At 46.4% G+C, this 24,387-nt stretch overlaps 1 protein-coding gene across 4 annotated transcripts in view; it reads right to left on the bottom strand.

Moving 5' to 3' along the window:
• TTK (TTK protein kinase) overlaps nt 1-24,387 on the bottom strand; it is a 131,653-nt gene that overhangs the window by 43,469 nt on the left and 63,797 nt on the right. For all 4 annotated transcript variants that reach the window (XM_088471699.1, XM_088471716.1, XM_088471706.1 and 1 more), the window contains exons 12-17: nt 23,779-23,915; nt 23,224-23,344; nt 22,916-22,999; nt 20,212-20,369; nt 19,989-20,140; nt 5,832-5,956 (exon numbers count right to left, since the gene is read on the bottom strand). In XM_088471699.1, coding sequence (XP_088327825.1) covers nt 5,832-5,956; nt 19,989-20,140; nt 20,212-20,369; nt 22,916-22,999; nt 23,224-23,344; nt 23,779-23,915 — 777 coding nt within the window. The remainder of the gene's footprint in view (nt 1-5,831; nt 5,957-19,988; nt 20,141-20,211; nt 20,370-22,915; nt 23,000-23,223; nt 23,345-23,778; nt 23,916-24,387) is intronic.

Genomic DNA, 24,387 nt, shown 5'->3' with positions numbered 1-24,387 from the left:
ACGACCTCAATCAAAATAGGTATGCCACACCCTGTGCTAAATCCTGGCAGAAGCAGGTTTTCCTTCTCTGAGCATAGTGTTAACCACAGAGCCGGAAATACCCCTGGACCTTAGGAGTGCAGTCTCAAGAGCCATGTCGTCAAAAGACGGATCCGGGTAAAGGCAAGGACCTTGAGACAACAGGTCCGGACGTTGAGGCAACAGAGTGTCGATGGAGAGACACTGAAGATCTGAATACTAATGACATCTGGGCCACGCTGGAGCCACCAGGACAGTGCCTCCTTGTTTGAAATTCCGAAGTACTCGAGGAAGCAGGGATATTGGAGGGAAGAGAGATGCAAACTGGAAGGTCCACTTGACTGACAGAGCGCCTACCAAGAGACCCTTGGCATCCCTTGTCCTGGACCCGTACAGAGGCAGTTCAGGTCCACGTCCGGAAGGCCCCACCTGTCCACTAGGAGCTGAAACACTTCTTGGTGAAGAGACCATTCCCCGGGATGCACGTCGTGACGGCTGAGGAAGTCTGCTTCCCAATTTAGAACTCCTGGAATGAACACCGGCAATATGACTGGTAGATGGCCTTCCACCCATGTCAGGATGCGTGACACCTCTGACATAACCGCCGGACTAGAGTCCCTCCTTGATGGTTTATGCACGCCATAAGTCAGACATAGCGTTGTCTGACTGAACTTGCACGGGTCTTCTGTGTTGATTGGCAGAGCAGACTCCTATGCTGTCCACCGTCCATGAAAAAAAATAGAGTGTGGACCAGTCACTGCGCCCCAACCACAGAGAATGGTGTCAGTCATCAGAAGGACCCAGTCCGGAATCCAGGAGGGGTGCCTCCTGGTGAGGTGGATCGACTATAGCCACCAATTCAGAGACAGACACGCCTCCGGAGAGAGCACCATCGTTTGGGACCTGATCCGCTGGGGTAATCCGTCCCATCTGGAGAGGATCAATTTCTTCAGAGGCCGGGAATGAAACTGGGCCTATTCCACCATGTCAAACGTCGACACCATGGATCCCAGTAACTGCATTGCCGATTGTATCGACGCTCGGCGACTGTGGAAGCATCTGCGCACCCTTATCTGCAAAGTGGAAATCTTGTCTGCTGTCAGAAAAATCCTTTGCTGTTGGGAACCCAACAGAGCCCCCAGATGGAGCATCCTTTGAGACGGGATCAGGGAGAATTGATCAACCACCCGCGCATCTGCAGCACAGATATTGTCAGCTGCAGGTGGTGGTGAAGTACCTCTGGAGACCCTGCTAACAGTAATCAGTCATCCAGGTATGGTAACAGGTGGACCCCCAGCAGCCGCAGATGGGCTGCCATAACCGCCATCATTTTTGTAAACACCCGAGGTGCAGTAGAGAGGCCAAACGGCAGAGCACGAAACTGGAAATGTTGTTGTGACACAGCAAACCTGAGAAAACGTTGGTGAGCTGAAGCAATCGGGATATGCAGATAGGCATCCTGAATACCCATGGACACCATAAAATCCTCAGGTTCCATAGCCAGTTTGATCGAGCGTTGGGTTTCCATCCTGAACCAAGGCACCCTGAGGAATTTGTTCAAGGACTTGAGAATGAGGATAGGTCGGTGGGATCCGTTCGGTTTTCTAACCAGAAAAAGACTGGAATAACCACCTGTCCCCCTCTGGGGTAACGGGACCGGTACAATAACTCCTGCCTGGCTATTCAGAAGGCAGTACAGTCCTTGCTTCAAAGCCTTGTTGGACAGGAGCCCTGTGCAGAAGCACTGATGGGGAGACTTTCTGGGAAAGGAGAGGACGTACCGCTGAAAGACCACTTCTCTCACCCAGGTGTGTGTGGTAGTCTGACACCAGTATTGGGCGAACTGAAGAAGTCTGTCTCCCACCCTATGATCCCCCAGGGTGAGGCCCGCTCAGTCAGGCTGAGAGCTTGTAGTCAAGCTTAAAAGCCGGACGTCTCGCACTCCAAGCCTGTTTCTTGGGCTTGGTAGATTTCTTGGTGATTTACTGAATAGGAAAGGACTCAGTTCTAACCTTAACTGGGGCCCGATAGGTTCGAAAGGACGAAGTCCGAGCCCCCGAGGGAGCAGGAGGCAGACAAGTCGACTTAGCCGCTGCCAATGTATCCACAATCTTGTCCAAATCAGGTCCAAAAAGGACTTTAACGTTATAATGTAAACACTCAAAGCCCTTCTTGGAACCCGCATCTGCCCTCCAAGAACGAAGCCATAGAGATCGGCAAGCCACAATGGCCGCAGTGGAAATCCTAGCATTCAACAAGCTGACATCCAAGGCAGCCTCGTTAATATAGGTAGCTGAATCTCATAGGTTACTCACCAGATTCAACTGCTCCCTGGTTGCCTCCGAAGACAAAGACCATTCCAGGGTGTTTGCCCAACAACCCATAGCCTGAGCCACCCAGCAGATAGCCATAGCAGGTCTGCATACAGCACCTGAAAGGGTATAGATGGATTTCAGGCAAACCTGCACCCTCCTATCTGTAGTATCCTTTAGGGATGACATGGAAGGCATAGGGAGTGTTGCACTTTTAACCAAGCGCGTTACATGGGAATCCATCGCCAGTGAAGTTTCCCATTTAGTAAAATAGTCCTCAGCAAAAGGGTAAGAGGCCAGAAGCTTCTGTGGCTGGTAACGCTTTCCAGGTGTTTTCCATGCCACCTCCAGGTGTTCTACCAGCTGATCAGACAAAGGAAATATAGCTGCGGTCGCCTTTATGTCCTTGAAATATGCATGCTTGGACTTAGGAGCTGGAGGATCGCCCTCCTCTATGACCAAGGCCACCCGGACCAGCTTGTATCAGACCCGGAATATATACAGTATTTTTGATTTGGTCTCTACCTCACGTGTAGAGGATTCAGAGTTGGGTTAATCCGGGAGCACCCCATCGTCATCATACAGAGTGGATTGAGACGGCAAAAATCTTTTAGCCGGTCTACCATGGGATGCCTCCCCTTACCGCACCTCAGCCACACTCTGTAGCACGGTGGGAACCGTATTAATCCATGGAGGGGATAATACCTGTATGGGTGCAGTCTGCTGAAGCAGGCTCTGAGAGGGCATAAGATGCTGCTGTGTGAACCTTAGCGGGGAAAACACAATAGGGGCAGCTAAACATCCCGCAATGGCCTTAAGTGCTTACGCAAAGCACGCCCAAGGGTGTTCCTGCAGAGTGGCAGAGACCGCAGAGAGACCTGGAGGAGAACACCACCTTAAATATAATTCCTCAAGAATCATGTCTCCCGCCCCTAATTCCGCTGTACACTTCTTGCATAACACCCTGGGAGAGGCCCGTCAGAGTGCTTGTCCTCAGATTTGGTAGGTGAACGTCTAGTAGCCCAGGCCTGTTTGGTCCTAGGCTTGGAGGCCTTTGTTGATGCAGACTGCCGTGGAAAGGACTGACCTTTAGCTTTTCCTTGGGGACGAAAGGACAAAGGATGACATCCAAGGCTTCGTAGTAGATGCAGAGGGCAGGAACGCAGTCTTGGAAGCTGCCAAGGTAGTCACAATCTTGTCCAATTCTGGGCCAAACAGGATCTCCCCAGAATAAGGCAGAGACTCCAACTAACAGTGTTTAGCATGTAGATACACCTGCAGACGCACACAGAACATAGGCATGCTTCATATAATTTTAATCAGCAGAAGCTGCGTGTGCGTTCTATTGGCATCATTGTGTGATTAAGACGCATTTTAAAAGGTAAAAAGACGCTCAGCGCTACTGAGTCACACCATCGCATGGCGCGACTAGAAGGGTTGTTTAACGTTACAGGCAGCTAGATGTATGTGGACCCATCTGTAGTGAAGTAAATTGTGCTTATGTGTCATCCTTAGGCTCAGTTATGTGGTGGTGGACAGGTTCGCGCTTCTGTTTGTCCACATATTTACATTACATTGACCATAAATAGTTTGATTTGGTACTGAACCACCAACCTGAGGCACCCCTGCACGTGTACCAAGGCACCCCAGAGTGCCACGGCGCAATTTGGGAACCACTGTTCTAGGGCCTCTGCCCAACTCTCAATGGCTTTTGCCACCCAGGCCATAGCCCTGAAGGTTGCAGTGTGGATAAGTAAGGTAGTGTTATTAACTAGGAACTTCACATTTAGTGCAATCAGTAGCTGGAAGAGGGTGAAAGGAAATCAAGCATTTAGGCAGCTGAAACTTTTTACTAGGTATATTCCATGCTTCACACATGCTCAGATAGCTGATCCGAGTAAGGAAACTATGGCAAAACTACCTTCTGTTGCTTAAATAGTGTCTCTTTTGCCCTAGAAGTGGGGTTCTGTCTCTTCATTGAAAGGCTATAGGCGGTAGCTGCTAGACTCTGCACTGAGGTAGAAAGTATGTATACCCATGGGGGAGGCAAAGGATTTGCAGGGAGCATCTGCTGTGGTTATCCCATAGGGTGAGCTACCACCGGGACCGCTAGGTGGACCACAACTGTTGCCAGCAACTGTGAAAAGAAAGCGCAGTGGGGGGTCCTAAGGAGAGGATACCGGGGCTGAGGGGCCAGGTGCTGTATAACAAGCTGCTCATAGACCATCTTGAACGAGATCCTCTGAGGCCAAGCCTGCTAAACAGAACTTGCAAGACACCAGTATGGGGGCAGCAGGCTGCTTGCCATTCTTGCCTTTGCAATGATAATTCTAGCACACAATCTGGCACAGTGCAGTGAGCAACTCAGATATATGTACAATACGGTACAGTGCAGTGTGCAACACAGATATACAGTATGTGGTAGCCCTCACAAATATAGGTAGATGAAAGGTACAATAAACCCCCTATACCTCAGTATTCCAGGGTTATAAGGAAAAAAAAAGGTATAAGCCAACAGTGAGAAAAATAAACAGTAGCGCTAGCACAAGTCACATTCAATGCAGAGTATACAATATAACTGCAGTGGGCACTAAATTCAACTACACAGGCCGCAGTGGCTGGTAGGAAATAGCACTGTAAAACCTGGCCTTTGGGAGAGGTATGCAGGGAGACCAGACCCAGCGTTCCCGGTAGACCTGAATGTAGAAAATCGCTGGGGTCCGAGGAGCCCTGCTAGCTAGGTCCGCCCGGAGCCCCGCCGAGAGTACCTAGCCGAGGGCTGGTGTCGCAGCGCCGCGGAGGAGTGATGAAGCAGCAGTGCAGACGTTCAAAGGACTGTCTAGCACTGCTGCACTTAGTCAAAATAAAATCAAAAATAAAGCTTGGGCTGCTTAATAGCAGTTCCACTGTTTTAACGGTGGTCCAGCTCCTGCCGGACACCAACGAAACGGAGATGCCCTCCGGCTGTGGCCAGCTATAGAGGGGAGGACCGGAGCATCCAGGGACAGGAAAAAGCTTTTGCTGTTGGTGTCCGGTCCTCCAAGTACCACCTACACCCCATTGTCTCCCTGTGGAGCCCTATGGACCCTGAAGAAGAAAATACTTTCTTTTTAATGGGTGAACGCGTTATGACCCAGGGATCATAGCAACCAGAGCCGTAACTAGACATTTTGGTGCCCTGTGCGAGAAAGCACATTGGTGCAGTGATAGAGGGGGTGGCATGGGATAGCAACAATGTTATTGTAAATGTTGGCAGTCTATTTACTGATATTGGTGGATAAAAGTGCAATGTCCATTCCATGTCAAATTTAGCTTCAACTGTAAATATCTCAGTTTCTTCTAAATTTAACATACCTTCATCCACTCGCCTCTTCAATTAGCCGTTCTAAGGAGAGAATTATCACATGCACTGCAAAATTCACACTTACATTCATCTGTAAAAATACATACATAGAGCAATGAAATGGGTATACAGGGTAATTGAGATAAATATAGAATTACCTGTGAATCTTTAACAATACTGGTTACATCGGGCTGTATTTGGTTGGCAATGCCAAAGTCTATTAGCTTAAGCATCCCATCAACAATCAAGAAGTTTGCTGGCTTCAAGTCACTATGAACAATACCTAGGAAAAACAGGAATTTTTTATTTGTGTGTGTGTGTGTGTGTATATATATATATATATATATATATATATATATATATATATATATATATATATATACACACACACACACACCAAAATAATGAGGAAACAACAAATTGTGTCTAAAGTGTAAACACCCAATTCTTATTTTTGAGCTGACTTCAAATATGTTTGTGAAATTTCTCTATCTGGTAAGGTTTTTGAGTGGCATGCAATTTACATTTTTAAAAACACATTTACGTACTACTTAAAAACTGATAGAAAAAAAAGACAAACTTAGGTTTAAAAAGAGTAGCTTTTCTGCTGTACTTCCCCCCCAGGAATATCTCTAAGAGTCCATCAGATGTCAAAGCAAATTGGGTTTCCAGCTGCCTTGAAAACACTTTTCCACGTTAGAGATATCCTGATGAGAACGCTCACTGTATTTTTCGTTCACCACACCTTTAATGAGATATTGCACCCCAATGCTTTGTAAGATGTAAGGTCACCCACTATCTCAGAATAATTAACTCTGCCACGTAATTCTCTCAATGAATTCAACTGTCCTCCAAATCTCCCAGCTCAGCAATACTTTGATCTGAGGTTCTACAAAAATACCTTTTTTTACTCTGATCCGGGGAAACAATTCTCAAGTATGTTCATTTGTGTTTTACCCATCAGTTTAACAAATAGTTTTACAGTAGTACAAGCTTGATGTGAAAAGGGTCAACAAGTGAGCTGTTCACAACATTTCTCTTGCCTGGAACCAGTGAGGTATGTTTGGGCCAGTCCTTCTGAACGTAGTGGTTTTGCTTGTCCCTACTACTGTCCCACTTGCATAAAAAAAAAATAACAGTACTTGGTGTAACCTAGCAATAGTGCAACAACCTTAAGTTATCCACAGCTATTCCACTTAGATTTCTGATACTGAATATTTTCTAAAAGCAACTTCATGTTGTCATACAACTTTCAGGTTTGCAGCATGTGCTATACATACAGAAGGAAAACAGGATTTTGGTACTTACGGTTAAATCCATTTCTCAGATTCCACAGGAGAAACTAGAGCTTCATGACAGTGGAGTGCGTCAAATCTGTAGAAACGTACAAAAAGGTATGTACCGAAGACCACGTAGCTGCTCTGCAAAGCTGTATAGCCGAGACACCTCTGTGTGCGCCCAAGAAGTACTAACTGAGCACGTATAATGTGTGGAGATGGATACAGGCGCAGGTCGAGCGAATCCACCTAGCCAAAGACTGTTTAGACGCAGGCCAGTCATGCCGATTGGCATCATAAAAGGACTAACAGAGCCTCCGATTTACGTAGTCCTTCAGTACGGGCCACAAATTCAACACACCCGTACAAACATCCAGGGAGTGAGAAGAGTCCAACAAGGCCCGAGGTGAGAGGGTAGCCAGTCATGCCACAGGCTTGTCTGTTGGCTTAGGGTCTGGACAGCGGGCACTGGCTGTCTGACGTCCTCAGGCGCGACCTCCTCGACCTGCTGAAGACTAACCTCGAGGTCGACCCAGAAATCTCACTGTTGCTCGAAAGGAGTGAAAAGATGGTCCTTTAAACGAGTGACGTGGAGGAGGTGCTGACTAAGGTAGAAAAGTACTCTTACCCCCAGTGGCCAGAGAGTTTCACTTGTCCAACTCTGGACCAAATAAAATATATCACCTGTGAAAGGAAAAGCTTTAACCGCTCAATTAGACTCCACGTCAGCTTGCCAAGCCAGAAGCCAAAGTGCCCGGCGAGCAGCAACAGCCAAAGCAGAGATACTAGCGTCTACCTGGCCGATATCTCTGGAGGCATCTCCAAGTATACTGCGGACTCCTGAAAATGCTCCGCCAAGATAATCAGATCTGACCGCGGAGTGTTAGACTTTAGACCTGCCAATTGTTCTGCCCACTACTTCACCTGCTTTGTTGACCCAGGAGCCAAAACAAGGCCGGTTGAGAAGTGCGCCAGCAGCAGTATAAATGGATTTTAATGTAGTTTCAAATTTTTGCTCTGAGCTTCCCTTTAACGTATTCGGTCTGGAACTGGAAGCGTGGTTTTCTTCGACAGATGTGACACTGAACAATCCACAGGTGGCGGAGTCTCCCATCGCCTTCTATTCTCTGCAGGAAAAGGATAAAGGGAGAAAAAACGCCTAGGGCCGCTGTCATCTTTTCGTTTAACTTACTGGAAAGGTAACCGAAGACTTCTGTTCCTTAACAAACAAACAAGGAGTCATTTAATGATTCTGAAGTCTCCAGGTCAGAAATGTGAAGCACTTCCCTCACAGCCAGGAAAAGCGCTTTGATACCCTGCATTGCTTCAAGTTCCTGTGAAGCAGCCTCTATATAGGTTTCGTCTAGCATCTCCCCTTTCTCCTCCTGAGATGAGTGATTTGCTTCAGAATCCTCATCTGACTGGAGAACTGCCAGAAATGTCCTCTCTTTGAACGGTCAACTTACCATGGCCTCAAGAGACTTAGACGCAGAATCCATAACCTGGGCAAAGCTATTCACAGAGCGGGCTAGATCCTGAGCCCACGCGGCTCTGTAGCAAGAAAGGAAGAGTGAGAGGTGCCAGGACTATCCCTGGCAGTCTCCCGATCCTTACGTGAAGTGGTTAATTCTGATGTAAGCTCTGCTATGACCCCTGCCAAACTATCTATTAAAGGAGGGTGTGACAGTATGTGCTGCGTTCGCACTATCTGCTTCACAAGCATGGCACAAGAAAAGACCAGTTAGAGTGAGCATGGTAAATTTCTTTAGGCATGCAGTTTTTGTGAAGCAGTCTTGTCTGTAGACTTGGAAGACATCCTCTCACAGACACACACAGAGTTTAGCAGATAATGTCAAAGTAAACAGGGGCAGCCAGAGCAACAGATGGGGAGGAGCAGAATTACAACAATAATGCTACTCAATGAATAAGGTAGAAAGTCCCACTAAGTTATACAATAGGAAACAATAGGAGGGTTTATCAAAAAATTATGCTATTCCACTGCAGGATTCACAGACCCCCTTGCAGACTGGAGCTGGAAGTTCCCTTGTCTCTCTAACCAGACCAAGACTCCTGACCCTCTATAGCTAAAGATGGCGCCGCACCTAGTAAGCAGAGCGTGCCAATACCGCTGGGCAGTAAAGGAGGCGGCGACGCATAGGTCTCTGGGTATAGAGCTATGGCGTCAATAAGCTGCGCCCTGTTCCTAAGATCACTTATTCCTTCTTGTGCGGTCTGGCCGTGTATAATTGCCCAACAAAGCCAGCACTGGTGCTCCTATCAATAAAGCCCTGGCGAGGCAAGACAGATCGCCGCATTGAAGCGGCTCAGAACCAGTGTCTAAACCCGGTGTCTCCATTAACAAAACCCCAGCGTGGCATGACAGACAGCTGCACTGAAGCAGCGTGTAAGTGCCTCCACGTAAGCTGGAGCTTCTACAATGCAAGCCGCGATGCGGCAGGAATACAAGAAGCGCTGATAGCCAGCCAGGTCTGCCTGCGACGGTGCTTCTCAGCAAGCCCGGCACGGCAGTGAACAGGGAGCACCTAATAGTGACAGTGCGTGTCACTTGCCCAGCTGTACTATAACACCTCTCCTGCTAATCAGGAGAGGTGTGTATACTCAGTGATGCTGCTGCGGCCATAGTGCTGGGCAACGAAGGGGGAGCGGGGGAACCAGACAGGCCCTAGTTTCAGCTGTGGCGGGCCCCGCTGAGTCTGTGAATAGGCTTGAGACTCCTCCATAAGGGTGACCGAACACAGGCTACTGTAGCCGTGGCAGTACCTTCCCTGGCAGTTCCCACAGTGCAGGCAGAGTGTCAGCAGAGTGTCACTGCAGCAGTCTGCCTGTCCCCATTCTTGTTAATATAAAAAATATAAATAATATAAATGTAAGGCTGGAGACAGCCCCATGTGCACCGGCTCTTCTCTTCTACCCCACTGTAATGACGCTCCAGTGTCCCCTAGTGGATGAAGAAGAAATATATTTCAGTTATGAAGGCCTGATTTTAAGATGACTTTTGAATAATCAATGAACAAGTGCTACTCGTCCACGTTGTGTTCATGTTCAAAAGCCCCATGACTGAACATTTTATTCTGCCAGAAAATTCTACTTAAAATTAAAAAGAAATAATTTTTATGTCTTATGATTATTCTAAATGAGGAAAATAAGCATGGCAGCACAAAAAACCTAAGCCTGACAGAAACATTCTAATTGCTTATTTGGATTCAACATAAAGTATACTTAGAACACCCATCAAAACTTTTGGGACAAAATTATTGTAGAGCAATATCCTGTATCTGTAGACATTTCAGAAACTTGTTAACACTTAAAATATTGCTAGTGCCATCTTCTGTCTGGAGCCCTGATAAAAAGACAATACCTCTCTAAGCACTAACCAACACCTGCTCACTTCACAAGTATAGGAAACTGGAGGGGAAAGAGACATAAAAAAAAAAAAATGTCCAACAATTCGTTTCAAGGAACATGCATGTACCTCTGCAGATTTTCAGAATCAAACCATCATAAAAATTTAGATATTGTAAACTGCAAAATGTTGAAAAAAAAAACCAAAAAAACTTAAAATACATTGAGAGGAGTGTCATTATATATTATTGAACTTACCACAAAATTTAAAACTGATTGAAGATGGGGTGTATTTAAGAGGGCGAAAAGTAGGTTCAAATAAAATATGTTAAATTATTATGGAACAGTCACTGAAGACAGTTTAACCATTTAACTGGCTAATATTTTTTTTAAAAATCTCCCCAAAATGGTCGATTTTTCTACTATACAACTATATAAATAAGAGCTATTTAAACCTGATTCAATTTGATTTTTTTTTTTAAAGTGTAATTGGCTATAATTTACATAATGTGATAATCGAAAAAAAAAAAAAAAATTAAATTTTGCGACATCTTTGAAAAAAATATTTTTGTGTTTAAGAGAGAGATACATATATATATATATATATGTATATGTGTGTGTGTGTGTGTGTGTGTGTGTGTGTGTGTGTGTGTGTGTGTGTGTAAGAGTTATATACCTTTGTTAATTCTTTCTTTGAGGTCCATGGGGTCCACAGCCATTACGTTGGGGTATATGGATGTATACAGGCACCAAACAGTTAATTCAAGCTCTCTGCTCCCAGGATGGACCAGGTCCTCCCCCATATACCCCTCCTCTGTTTACAGGGCGTCAATTTGTTATAAAGCCCACCAAGAGAAGGCAAACAGATCAGAAGCAGGGACAAATGTTCTCTAGACCATTTTCTCAAAGAGGGAAACACCCAGAGATACAAAGAATTACCCAATAACACCAGGTGCGTTAGGGTGGGTGTCCTGTGGATCCCATGGACCGAAGAGAAAGAGTTAAGATGAGGAAGATCCGGATACAAGCACGGACCCTGAACTAACAGGTCCTGCCTCAGAGGAAGAGGCCACGGAGAGATTATGTAGATCGGTGAACCAATGGCGCCTCGGCCAAGCGGGAGCTATAAGTAGCACCACACTGTCTTCCTGCTTGAGCTTCCTGATGACTCTGGGAAGAAGAGCCAGAGGTGGAAAGAGCTATGCCAGCACAAAATTCCACCTTACTGTCAGAGCATCTGTGAACTCGGCTAACGGATCCCTGGTTCGGGACCCGTACCTGGGCAACTTGTGGTTGTGTTTTGAAGCCATGAGGTCTATTTCTGGAAGACCCCATCTGTCTACCAGGCTCTGGAATACCTGTGGATGAAGAGCCCACTCTCCGGCGTTTATATCCTGCCGACTCAGGAAGTCAGCTTCCCAATTTAGGACCCCTGGTATGAACACGGCTGCTATTGCAGGAAGGTGACGCTCTGCCTAGACCAGGATCCTTGACACTTCTGTCATGGCTACCCGACTCAGAGTGCCTCCCTGACGATTTAGCTAGGCAACAGTCGTGACACTGTCTGATTGCACTTGCACAGGTCTGCCGGGCAATAACCTCTGGGTCTGTACTAATGCCCTGAAAACTGCTCTCAGTTCCAGGACATTTATGGGCAGATGACTCTCTGCCTCTGTCCATTTCCCTTAGAAGATGTGCTGGCCCGACACCGTTCATTAGCCCCGAAGACTGGCATCGGTGGAGAGGAGAGCCCATTCAGATATCCAAAAACCCTGATTGAGACCACAACCTCCGTCCACAACCAGCAGGACAGGGACAATTACACCTCTCGAGACAGCTGGATCCTTTGAGACTATTGATCGATACTCCCCGTTCTAGCGTGAGAGGATCCACTGCTGTAACTTACGTGAGTGAAAGCACCATGCTGAAGGTGGACACCATCGACCCCAGCACTCGCATTGCCGAGTGTACAGAGACTCATCTGTTGTGAAGCAGATTGCATATTCGCCCCTGCAGGACCGCAATCTTGTCCTCCGGTAGATACAATCTCTGTCTCATGGAGTCCAGACGTGCCCCTAAATGCACCAACTGTTGCACTGCCTGGAGAAATTACTCCTTCCAGTTTATGACCCAACCGTGCCTGTGTAGACAGGAGATTGTCAATTCGAGATGAAACAACCACCCCGGTGGAGACTGCCCCAGTAACAGGAGATCGTCCATGTAAGGCAAAACTCTGACGCCCTGGCGCCTGAGATGTGCCATTATCACTGCCATCACCTTGGTGAACACTCTAGGAGCTGTGGATAAACCAAACGGCAGTGCTTGAAACTGGAAGTGATCCAGCCCACCGCAAACCGAAAAAACAGCTGGTGGGACGACGCAATTGGAATATGCAGGTAGGCATCCTGGACATCCAGGGATACCATGAAATCCCCTGGTTCTATGGCCAATACGATTGATCGCAGTGTCTCCATGTGAAACTTGGGTACCTGAAGAAACCTGTTGAGTTCCTTCAGATTTAAAATAGGTCGGAAGGAACCATTTGGTTTCTGAACCAGGAACAGGTTGAAATGAAATCCCTTCCGCACCTGATCCCTTGGCACCTGATCACACCTGCCCTTAGCAGGGACTGAACAGCCCTCTCGTAGAGCCAAAGCCTTCACCGAACCCACCGGCTGGGATACAGTAAAGAACCTTAGGGGAGGACTTCTCAAGAACGTCAGAGCATAACCTTGGGAAACCACCTCCCGACCCAGGCATCTGTTGTGAGATGACAGGTGTCTGAGCAGCGAAGTAGTCAGCCTCCTATCCTGGGGTCCCCCAGGGGGAGGCCCGCCCCATCAGGCTACAGGCTTATCCTGGGACCTGGAACCCGGGCGTTTATTCTGCCAGGGCTTTTTTTGTGGTGGTTTTCTGCTAATGCTTGCTCTAGCAGAGGGTTGACATCTGACCTTCCCCTGTGGCCGAAAGGTGCGAAAAGGAAGAAGTTCTCTGCCTGAGAATCGATGCTGAGGGTAACCCAGCTGCCTTAGAGGCTGCCACCAAAGCCACAATCTTGTCCAATTCCGTGCCAAAAAGTACTCAGTCTGCAACTGGAAGGGACTCTAAGGCCCTTTTGGACCCAGAATCTGCCTTCCAATCCCTTAACCACAGGGCTCTACGCGCCACCACAGAGGCAGCTGATGCTTTGGCATAAAGTATCCCAGCATCTAATGCTGCCTCCCCCAAACAGGACGAAGCCTCCCTGACATAAGAAACAATTTCCAGCTGTTCCTTAAGACAATTCTGGCAGGGATTCCGCAAACTTTTCATCCATTCTTCGATGGCTTTGGCAACCCAAGCCGTAGCCATAGCCGGGCGGGTGGCTGCCCCAGAGATTGAAAAAACTGCATTAAGACAACTATCTAGTCTCTTATCTGTGGGGTCCTTAAGAGAACAGGCAGATGGCAATGTGGTACTCTTCACCAAATGTGCCATATGTGTGTCCACCGACGGCGGGACCTCCCACCTAGAACACTGTTCCGAAGGAAACGGGTATAAAGCCATAATCTTTCTGGAAAGATGGAACTTCTTACCCGGAACCTTCCATGCTTCCCCCAAGAGCTCTGACAAATGCTCTTATCTGGGAAACACTGCTTTTATTACTCTCTGGCGCTTAAATACCCAATACCAGCGCCTTTCTTTGCAGCGGCTCTTCCTCATCAATATTCAACACTGCTTTGACTACCCTGATTAAAAAAAGGGACATCAGCCACCGGAAAATTATATCCCTCTTCCCCTGAAAGACTCCCGAGAGGCCACCTGTGTCTCCTCGCCCTCCTCCGAGGACATATCAGAGTCCGTGTCCCGGTTCAAATGCCTTCTGGCCTTTGGCTGCATTGACCTGGCCGTCTGCGGCTACTGCTGAAATGCCATTGAAGATGAAGGTATAGCCTGACTTGTATGCGCATACATATCCATCCAGGATGGCATCATAGGGGGCAAAAACATGGCTGGTTGCAATGGCTGAGGTTCTCCCATCACTGGGGCCGCTGGAACTGCCAACCGTTCCACCACCTGCACCAAGATCTGGGAAAAAGAAGCCCAAGGGGGCTCTTGCCCAGACGCCGGCAAATTTGATTGCTGTGGAGACTCCTTAAAACAGTGAGCACACAGACCATTTTGGAAAGAGAGAAACTAGTAACCACGCTCTTGGGAGTGTATACCCTCAGCAACATGTGATTAGAAAATACATTTAATACAAATATATAAACATTTAAAAAACACATATATACACAATTAATATATTAGGTAACACAATATAAAATGGTGTAATAAATTCCCATCTAATTAGGTGCTGTCAACTGGTAGCCAATTGTTCTTATTGTTAGAATCGCAAGAAATTCTCTTGGGATAAACTCTGATTTAATAAAAAAATTGTTGTATACATGAATATCCAATGTCTTAAGTAATCCTAACCAATTAGCCGCGTCCGGCTAAGTGGATCAGTATATAGGAAATTCACTGATGGATATAGAATGATAACAATTCCTCAGAAAGAGTTATAAATTGCCAGTGTCCACTTTTTTCACATTGATGTAAAACCAAGTAAAGAATTATATATCACTTTTAATTGTACTTGTATTGATTTGCATTGTATATACACAGAGCATTGAATTTGCTCTGTCCTTTTAAGCGTGAATATATTGTCACTCACCCGGTTCTTGTTAGACCAGAAAAAGTTGACCAGATTGAGGATGGAGTTTGGGAGCGCTAGCAGCTCTGTTTAAGATGCTTGTCAACCGCAGTGTGTATGCGCCCACCGCTCTCTCATCTCCTCTGCGTGTAAATGCCGGTCTTGGTCTGGATGCAGGCTGATATTGCTGGAGCAGAGACCACCAAGAGCGTGGGGTGCTCACATGTCCCGGCTCTTGCTAGACCAGAAGGGAATGACCAGGCTGAGGATAGTATCAGGAGCGCTGTTGGCACCGTTAGAAACTTGGCAGCCGTGCGGTGTATGAACGAGCACTGTTCTCCTGTCACCTCTTCCTGTGAGCACTGGTCTCAATAAGCAGATCCCTTCATGGTCTAAGTGTGAGCTAGTGGTGCCGGATCAGAGACCATCAACGGCACAGGGAGCTCCTTAGGATTACCTAATTTAGACTTAGTAGTAATCACCTTAAAAACAAATCAGGTGCTGACTAGGATACAATTAAGTTCACTATAAAATCGGAACCAGCAGTACTTGCTGGACACACCCGTCTGAAGAAATCCCCAGCCGGAGAAGAAACGTGTTAGGGAACTTCTAACATTTGTCTCAGCTGATTGCCAGCCACGATCACGGACAAACCAGACACAGCAGGCTCCAGGACATGGGAGCTCCCTGTGCCGTTGATTGTCTCTGATCCGACACCACTAGATCACACTTCGACCATGACGGGATCTGCTTATTGAGACCAGTGCTCACAGGAAAAGGTGACAGGAGAACGGTGCTCGTTCATACACCGAGCGGCTGACAAGTTTCTAACACAGTGCCAACAGCGCTCCTGATACTATCCTCAGCCTAGTCATTCCCTTCTTGTCTAGCAAGAGCTGGGACACGTGAGCACCCCACGTACTTGGTGGCCTCTGCTCCGGCAATATCAGCCTGCATCCAGACCACGACGGGACCCGCAGACCAAGACCGGCATTTACACACAGAGGAGACGGGACAGCGGTGGGCGCATACACACTGTGCGGTTGACAAGCATCTTACACAGAGCTGCTAGCGCTCCCAAACTCCATCCTCAATCTGGTCTACTTTTTCTGGTCTAACAAGAACTGGGTGAGTGACAATATATTCACACTTAAAAAGGACAGAGCAAATTCAATGCGCTGTGTATATACAGTTCAAACCAATACAAGTACCATTGAAAGTGATATACAATTCTTTACTTACTCGGTTTTACATCAACGTGAACAAAGTGGACACTGGGAATTTATCACTGAGGGATTGTTATTCTATATCCATCGGTGAATTTCCTATATACTGATCCACTTAGCCGGACGCGGCTAATTGGTTAGGATTGCTTAAGACATTGGGGATATTCATGTATATTACATCAGAGTTTATCCCAAGAGAATTTCTTGCGATTCTAACAAAAAGAACAATTAGCTCCCAGCTGACATCACCTAATTAGATGGGAATTTATTACACCATTTTATATTGTGTTACCTAATATATTAATTGTGTATATGTGTTTTTTACATGTTTATATATTTGCATTAAATGCATTTTCTAATCACATGTTACTGATGGTATACACTCCCAAGAGCGTGGTTACTAGTTTCTCTCTTTCCTATAAGTCTTTTGGTTTGCCACCATTATTTTAACTGCTGCTCATCATTAAGTGTACCAATCCACACAATTGGACTACCTAACATTTTCCTTAGATCTGATTTTTGGTATATATTTTTAATAACATATTGTTATACTAGATTGCCAACCATTCCAGCGCCTCAGACTTTATTCTTCCTTAATTTCCTTTGCTTTTTACACAGACCATTTTCTATAAAATCCTGAGGGGACAAACCCGCTTTAAAGGCCATACCAGATACTAACAGAGGGGCCTCTGCCACCTGTCTTTCAGATTCCTTCGACATAATGATTTCTTATGCAAGGAACAGAGTACACATGTGACAATGCTTCTCCCCTTAACCACCCCACACACCTGTCGCAGAGGGCTATAAGAGGAAACAGTAGTGATAGGGTAGCACTTTTAACACACAGTTTTCAAAAAAGTCAAACAATGTGTATGTATACATACACACACACAGACACGCGCAGCAGAGCTTATGCAATCTAGGCTCCCAATGAACTACGAACAGTCTGAAGCTTAGTAGCATATGGAGCTCTGTATGACCGATGCCAAGGGAGAGGCATACAGGGAGACTGACCCAACACCTCCTGAGTAACCAGCCATGGAAAGCACCCAGGAGTGAACTGTGGCAGACTCAAAGCTGGAGGCTGGGAGGAGCAACAAAAACAAGGGAAACCTCGTGAGGGCCCTAGTTCAGGTTGGGGGAGGGGCCGCCAGGGAAAATGTACCTCCCCTATGCTGTGTGGACCCACCCGGCTCAGTGACATGGCCGCAGCCATTGCTCCCCCGGCTGTCAGGCACATCAAGTCCCGGTGGTCTAGTGAAAGGAGGCAGGTTACCCTGGCTGCTCCCTACAGCAGTCTCCCGGCCAGTCTCCACGCCAGAGGATGGAAAGCACGTGACTGCGGCGTCAGCGGCCGCCACAACCACACTTACCTGCATCCCCTGTGCCCGGTGGCAGTCCAAAGCCTGTGCCCCTGCCGAAAGTACCAGTCGTTAGACCAGCGTTGCGGCGCCGGCGGGGGTAGATGGAGTAGGTGACACGTGCGTCTCCTATCAGATGCTTAGCTGCTCAGAACGTGCCGCCTGCTCAGAAAGGAAAAAATAAAAAAAACTTGTCTTTGGGACTGCTCCAGCAGTAAAACTCTTAGTGCGGTGCCTTCTCGCACCAAACAGAACAACTGACGCCCTGTAACCAGGGGCGGGGGGTATATGGGGGAGGACCTGGTGCATCCTGGGAGCCAAGAGCTTGGATTAACTGTTTGGTGCCTGGATACATCCATATACGCCAACGTAATGGCTGTTGACCCCATGGATCCCGAAGAAGACAAACTATTTTGTGGACGGAGATATAGACAGTGACGTGGTTAGTCAGCTTGACAAATTATTGCAATGCTGTACTGTGGAGCTAACAGTCCCTGGATTTAAATGAAGTACAGTTTGGAATATAATGGCGAGTGCGCGTTTGCAGTTTATTTTGTTTAAATGGTGTGGTCACATACCGCAGATGTTTGAGTGTCGTGGATCAAAGCCAACTGTATATTATCAGGCCGAGCTGAGTGTAGAACTACAAGTGCTAGGCCGGGTGTCCAGCAGGTTCACAGCGTGTGCATTCGGGATTTCTGGCTTTTCCGCAGCCGCTGCACTTCCAGGAAAAGCACAGTCGCCATGCCGTGCCCTCCTCACTGATATTGAGCCGGGCATTGTGCAGCAGGTCCCAGGTGTCCTCCAGACAGCTGCGGTTTGCTCTGCGGCCCCAGGGACACATCGGTGAAGACCAGCAGCTGCTTGCTGTCCAGCCGCAGTTACAGCCCATGGAAACGGAGCTGGAGGCGGCTTCCCTTAGTCACTTTCAGCTCACCTCTTTCTGATAGCTGTGTCTCCTGGTTGCTGCTCTCCAGCTTGAAGCCCAGTATGAGGGGCAGCTGCTCCTGGCTCGGGGAAAGGGAGCCGCCTGAGAGGCACATGGTGCCTGGGTGAGGAAGAGCAATGGGCTGATGATGAGGATGCCCAGCCAGGCGCCACTAGGGGAAGGCTGGATTGATCGGCGGCTGCTCTTCTTTGCAGCCGCCGGGTATAAACTGTGGACAGCAGCTTCTCTGCCTGCAAAGAAGAGCAGCTGCCGGATATACACAGGGTACAGCGGATCCTGCGCCTTTATTACCCCGGTGGCTGGAGAGTAGCTGCTGCCGGGTGGGGGGTGCCGCCAGGCTGACTGATCACTGCACCCAGCAGTGATCAGACACTGTGGGAGTATGTCAGGGAAAGCCCAGCCTGGTGTGGTCGCATCTGATGCGACCACGCCAAGCAAGTGGTTAAAGCAGTGCTTCTCAGCTTTGTCCTCAGGACACCAAAAAGTAAATGTTTTCCAGGTCACCTAGCGGGTGGACAGGTGTATTCATAATTACTCACTGACATTTCAAAAGATCCACTGCCCTTTGTTTTTGATTTAAGCTTTTGTTTTCAGTAGACAAGTTCAGCCATTCCATGCCATGCAAACTTATTACTGAAGCTTGTGGAGATTGTTGCACCCACCACCTAAACCAGTGGTGCCCAACACAGGTCCTCAAGTACCATACATGTTTTGCGGATGTCTTTAATCATGCATAGGTGAGTTGATCTATTTTGCTGGGTCAGTAATTATCCCAACTGCTTACACACAAAGAAATCCTGAAACCATGACCTGTTGGGGGGGTTCTTGGAAACCACTAACCTAATCCAAATACAGTTAGTGGGAAATATTTTGTTCATAGTGTAGGCTCCACACTTGTCCCTTTTATCATACATGCAGCAGCCAAAGCACTTCTACACTTACAAAGGCATATTTACCAAAAAATATTTGCGGGATATCCCCTGAAAACAATAGTCTTCGTGACTTTTTAAACATCCCTGGCATGTGTCTAGGAAGGACCGCAGCAGACAGTGGAGATATCTGCTGTGGTCCTTCATCTTCAACCACAAAAGCAGCCCCTATAGGTTTAAATGGGAGCTGCTAAATGTTGAATATATCTATGGGTTACATTCACACAATTTACCGTACATGGTACGATGATCACACATGCACAGAAGCTAGGCCGCTCCTCGAAACAGGAAGTAAAGTGATCACATTAGCGATCACTTTACTTCCAAACACATTGCAGGTACAGCTCCTATCTGACTGTCTCCCTGCATGTGTTTTTTAAAATAACTGCCAGCGATTTTTAATTTCTTACTGCCGTGATGAGAAATTATAATTAACAGGTCTAAAACCTAATAAAAATGAACCACAAACAGGTTAACAAGAGAAATTTAGAATAGCTCATTCATGTGAACAGTTCGGTACTACATGGTCACCTACCTTGCTGGTGTATTGTATAAACGGCTTCCAACATGTTCTTCCAGTAACTCTTTCTCTCCCATGGATTAATAGTTTTCTTCTTTCTCAGCCATGTATTAAGATCAATATTTCCACACTCCATCACCATGTATATGTGTTGTTCAGTTATTTCACTGTAAAGGAGGTGTATAATTAGATTCCTGAAACATTTGAACTGTTTTAGTTTAAACAAAATTTTACTTACTAATCATAAAGCCGAATTATTTTATCGCTGTGCTGCTGAAGTTTGTTTAAATGAGAAATCTCATTCTGATAACTGTCAATTGTTTGTTTGTCAGCATCTTCCAGGTTCACATATTTTACCGCATACAAATGCTTTTTATCATCCATGACTTGAAACACCTGTAACAAGACATTTGATTTGTAGAAACATAATATACAGATGAAATAAAGAGAATATAATATATATATTCCAGCCCCTCAAACACCATGCCCCATCTCAGGAATTCCCTATGGGAGAATTCCACTTATTCGATTCAGCCTTAATATAAGAAATATATATTATAGCGTTCCCGCTAGGCTGTTTTAGCGGGAACGCTAAAACAGAAGGAGATCAAAAAGCGTCCTGCCCTCACAGCCTGCGGGTGCAGTCTTCACCCGCGGGTCGCAGTATCCGCGGGTGGGGAAATGTGTCGTGACCCGGTCACCGCCGGAGAATAGACGGCGGGCGCATGCGCCCTACATCTATTCTCCCTGTCGGCAGCGCTTGGGGGATGCCCGGCGTGTCCGTAACTGCCGGGCACGCCCCCAAGAGTGACGAAAAGGGGACGCATCTTATAGACACACCCCCTTTTCAATGGCCACTCCCCCTTTTTCGGGCGCGCATGGAAGTGAACACTTTATATTATATAGATACACACCACACTGAGATAAGAGATACTGAATATTTTTTAAGTACAAGTTTTTAATCTTATAGGTTTAGAATTAAACACTACACTGATTGGCCTTGGGCCATATTCTGGCATGTTCGTTGGAAGATTTCAGAGGAAGTGGATCATAGTTACACCTTTCCATTTGAAGTTTAAAGAAAAAGAAGAAAAAAAATCTCAAAGATTTAGATAAGCTTTAAACACTTGCCTGGCACAGTCGCATCAGATGCGACCACACCAGGCTGGGCTTTCCCTAATATGGTCGCATCTGATGCAACGAGTCGGAAACGCCCAGTGGGTGGCTGCTGGAAGTCAATCTTTCATCAGCCACCAATCTCAGGGGGAAGCGGTGCTCGGACAGCACTGTGCCGGCAGCCCCCCAGACACACACCTGGCGGCTGTAGAGGAGATGGAGCAGCCGCCGGGCAAATCAGACTAACAGCCTGCGTTGCTCCAGGGTGGAACAGCCACCAGGCAAATCTGCCTCTCCCCGCCGCCAGCTAGTTAAAAGACAACAAGGCAGCTGAACAGAGAGCAGCTGCCGGGCAAATGCTCTCTCCTGCGGCACCCACATCCCAATCCTCTCCCCGGCAGCTGCAGAAGGAACGGAGCAGCCGGCGGGCAAATACACACTAGCAGCCAGCTGTCTTCCTCTCTCCCCTAACCACCCCCCCGCCTATCTAGAGGCAGCCTGTCTGGCACTGGTCCACCAGCGGCTGCTCTGTCCCCCCCTGAAGCCGTTGGATATGGGTCCTGCCGGGCAGCAAGCAGGGTCAAGGAAACATCAATGGCTACGGTCTAAAACGCGATTATTTTTATCGATGGTTGAACAATCGATAATCATAAATTGTTTGAGACCGCAGTCTCCAGTGTTTCCATAACATCGGTTGGGGCTGCCATTGGTGGTGCAGCTGTCAATATCACTACAGTATACCAATTTCAGAGCGGTTTTTTGGGGAAAAAAAAAAAGTCAGTTAAGTGGCTAAAGATCATTTAAAGTACGGAGACTTTAGATTTTGACGCACAAATTTACTACACTATAAATCAGAGATTCTCAACACCAGTGGTCAGAGACCCCTAACAGTGCATGTTTTACAGATCTCACAAGTGAAATAATCAGCACCACCTGTGAATTCTATAACAAAAAAAAAAAGTGTCAGCCAGTAATGAATACACCTGTTCACCAACTAGGAAATGTTAGGGGCCCTTGAGGACTGGAGTTGGGAAGCACTGCTGTAAGTGCTTTCCTGTGATGTTTGTTTGTCCTTTATACCTTTTTGTTGGCTTGGAAATCACAGAAACAGCTATATGTCGATTATTAAAGTGCCAAGAGAAGGACAGTGTCTAAATAACATAAGATGTACAGATGTCTCCTTGCAATCTTTGCTGCAGACTGCTAGAGCAGGGCATCTTTTAATAGTCTTTTTTGCTAGCAAGCACCAGAAGACTGCTGATTAATTTGATATGAGACACTTGTATATCTGTGTGCGACTGAGCCTCTGAATCAGCATACGAAGGGCTTCAACGGCCACAGCTTTTTTCGATTTACAGACACAGGTATACAAGTGTCACATAACAAATTTATCAGCAGTGTCTCCTGGTGTGTCCTAGCATCGCGACAGACGCATCCTCTGCAAAACAAGATGCCCGACGCTAGTAGCCTGGCGGCTCGCTCACGCAAGGCATGACGCACTGAGTGGCGTATTGAGGATAGATGTAGTATGACACATCTGTCTAAGGCATCAGTATACTAAGGGAACCTTAATCAACCTTTGTTTTGCCCCCAAAATGCACTTTTTTGGAATGTATTGTGTAGAATGTGTGATTATATACTGATACATCAGTGCAGCACTTTCCTCTCCAGCAGTAATGGGTGCAAGGTTACAAGTCACACCACCACAATAAAACTCAGGGAGAAAGCTATGCATTTCAAAATGTGCCAAAAAGAGGAAGGCAAGTATAATTAGGCTAAGTAAAATTCATTCAATGATGTGACTTTACTTTGCAAAAAGTCATTACCTTACTAGATCCGCCAGTGCCAATCTGTTTTAAAACTACGTATACTCGTCCTTTGACTACAATGCAATCTGCATTTGACGCAATCTACATGAGAAAAAAAAATAATTCAAAATAGAACATTAAATAAATCCTTGCATGCCAAAATTTTATTTTTACATAAAATAAATCGCGTGGAAGAATTCAGATATATGTTGGTTTATCATAAATTCAATTAAAAAAACCACAAACATACAACTGTGTACTACAGAAAACATTGAGAAAGCAGGTACTATACAGATCCCCATATACTTACAAATATTATATATTACCTGAAAAGATCTAACTGAATTAGCCGGGGTATGTGGGAGTTGGAAACCAGAAGAATTGCTACACGGTGTAGACATCAGTGACATCGGTCCTAGAGGATTTTTCACAACTGGAGTTCTAAAGCTAAAAACAGAGACTATTCAATACTTATGTATTTGGATTTATGGAGCTAGCAATATTAACAAAAATATGAATATGTTATATGCTGAGCATAATTAACACAATTGTAACTAATATGTTGGTAGTGAGGTGTAGTTCTATAACACTATATACAAGATCATTTGTCTGACCTAAAAACAAATCCCTGTTCTATGAAAGGATTTGATGCAAATAAAATGCAAAACTAAATCCAAAATTATATGTATAAGGTTCAATATAATTTGGTGTGATGTTCTCGCCCCCACGAGTGTGGCTATATGCTGCACTTACGATACTACTGGATTAATTTTTGTTTGCCGCCCCTTAGAGCTTCGTACAAGAATCCACAAAACTGGACCAAATAGGGTGGGGGCAAGTTAATTGTATTGAGCCAATAAACTAACAGTTTGTATAGTTACCAGTTCATATAATCCTCCTGTGGTTTGGCAACAGGTGTCTGGCAGAGTAAGACAGGGTCCCATTTCTGTGCTCCCCCTGGTGGAGATACTCGTCTGGAAACAGGATTAACACTTGGATCCACACTCATACGTTTACTCTAAAAAGCGGTAGAGGGGGTTGGACAAATCAGCATACAAATGAAAACTGACCCCAAAATCTCAACATACAATTTACAAGAAATAGAGGCCGCCAATAACAATTTTGTCTACCAAGTAAATCATTAATAGATTTGGGGTAATACTATAAGCCAGGGCTATTCAACAGGCAGCGAGCTGCTGCAAACTGACACGACCCGATACACTGATAGCGGTGCCTATGCGAATCAGGCCAACTCTTTTGGTATGCTGCTTGGAAGCTGTGGCTGTTCCTGTCAGCTGTCGTGTGACAGCGTTAGTCAATACGAATAGCCAATAAGTAACAGTCTCTACTGCCCGGCACCAGCATTAATAGTGTTCACGCTAGGCATGTGGGGATGCAATCGGGAAACCGGCTGCCTTAATACAGCGTGGGATAAATGACCCGATCGAAGGGATGCCGGGCGCCGCGGGGGAGGGGAGGGTTAGGTTTAG

The sequence above is a fragment of the Taudactylus pleione genome, unplaced genomic scaffold (assembly GCF_031769625.1).
Source record: "Taudactylus pleione unplaced genomic scaffold, aTauple2 ptg000015l, whole genome shotgun sequence".
Lineage (NCBI taxonomy): Eukaryota > Metazoa > Chordata > Amphibia > Anura > Myobatrachidae > Taudactylus > Taudactylus pleione.
The sequence above is the reverse complement of the archived record's forward strand: the minus strand, read 5'-3'. Positions and strand labels throughout refer to the sequence as shown.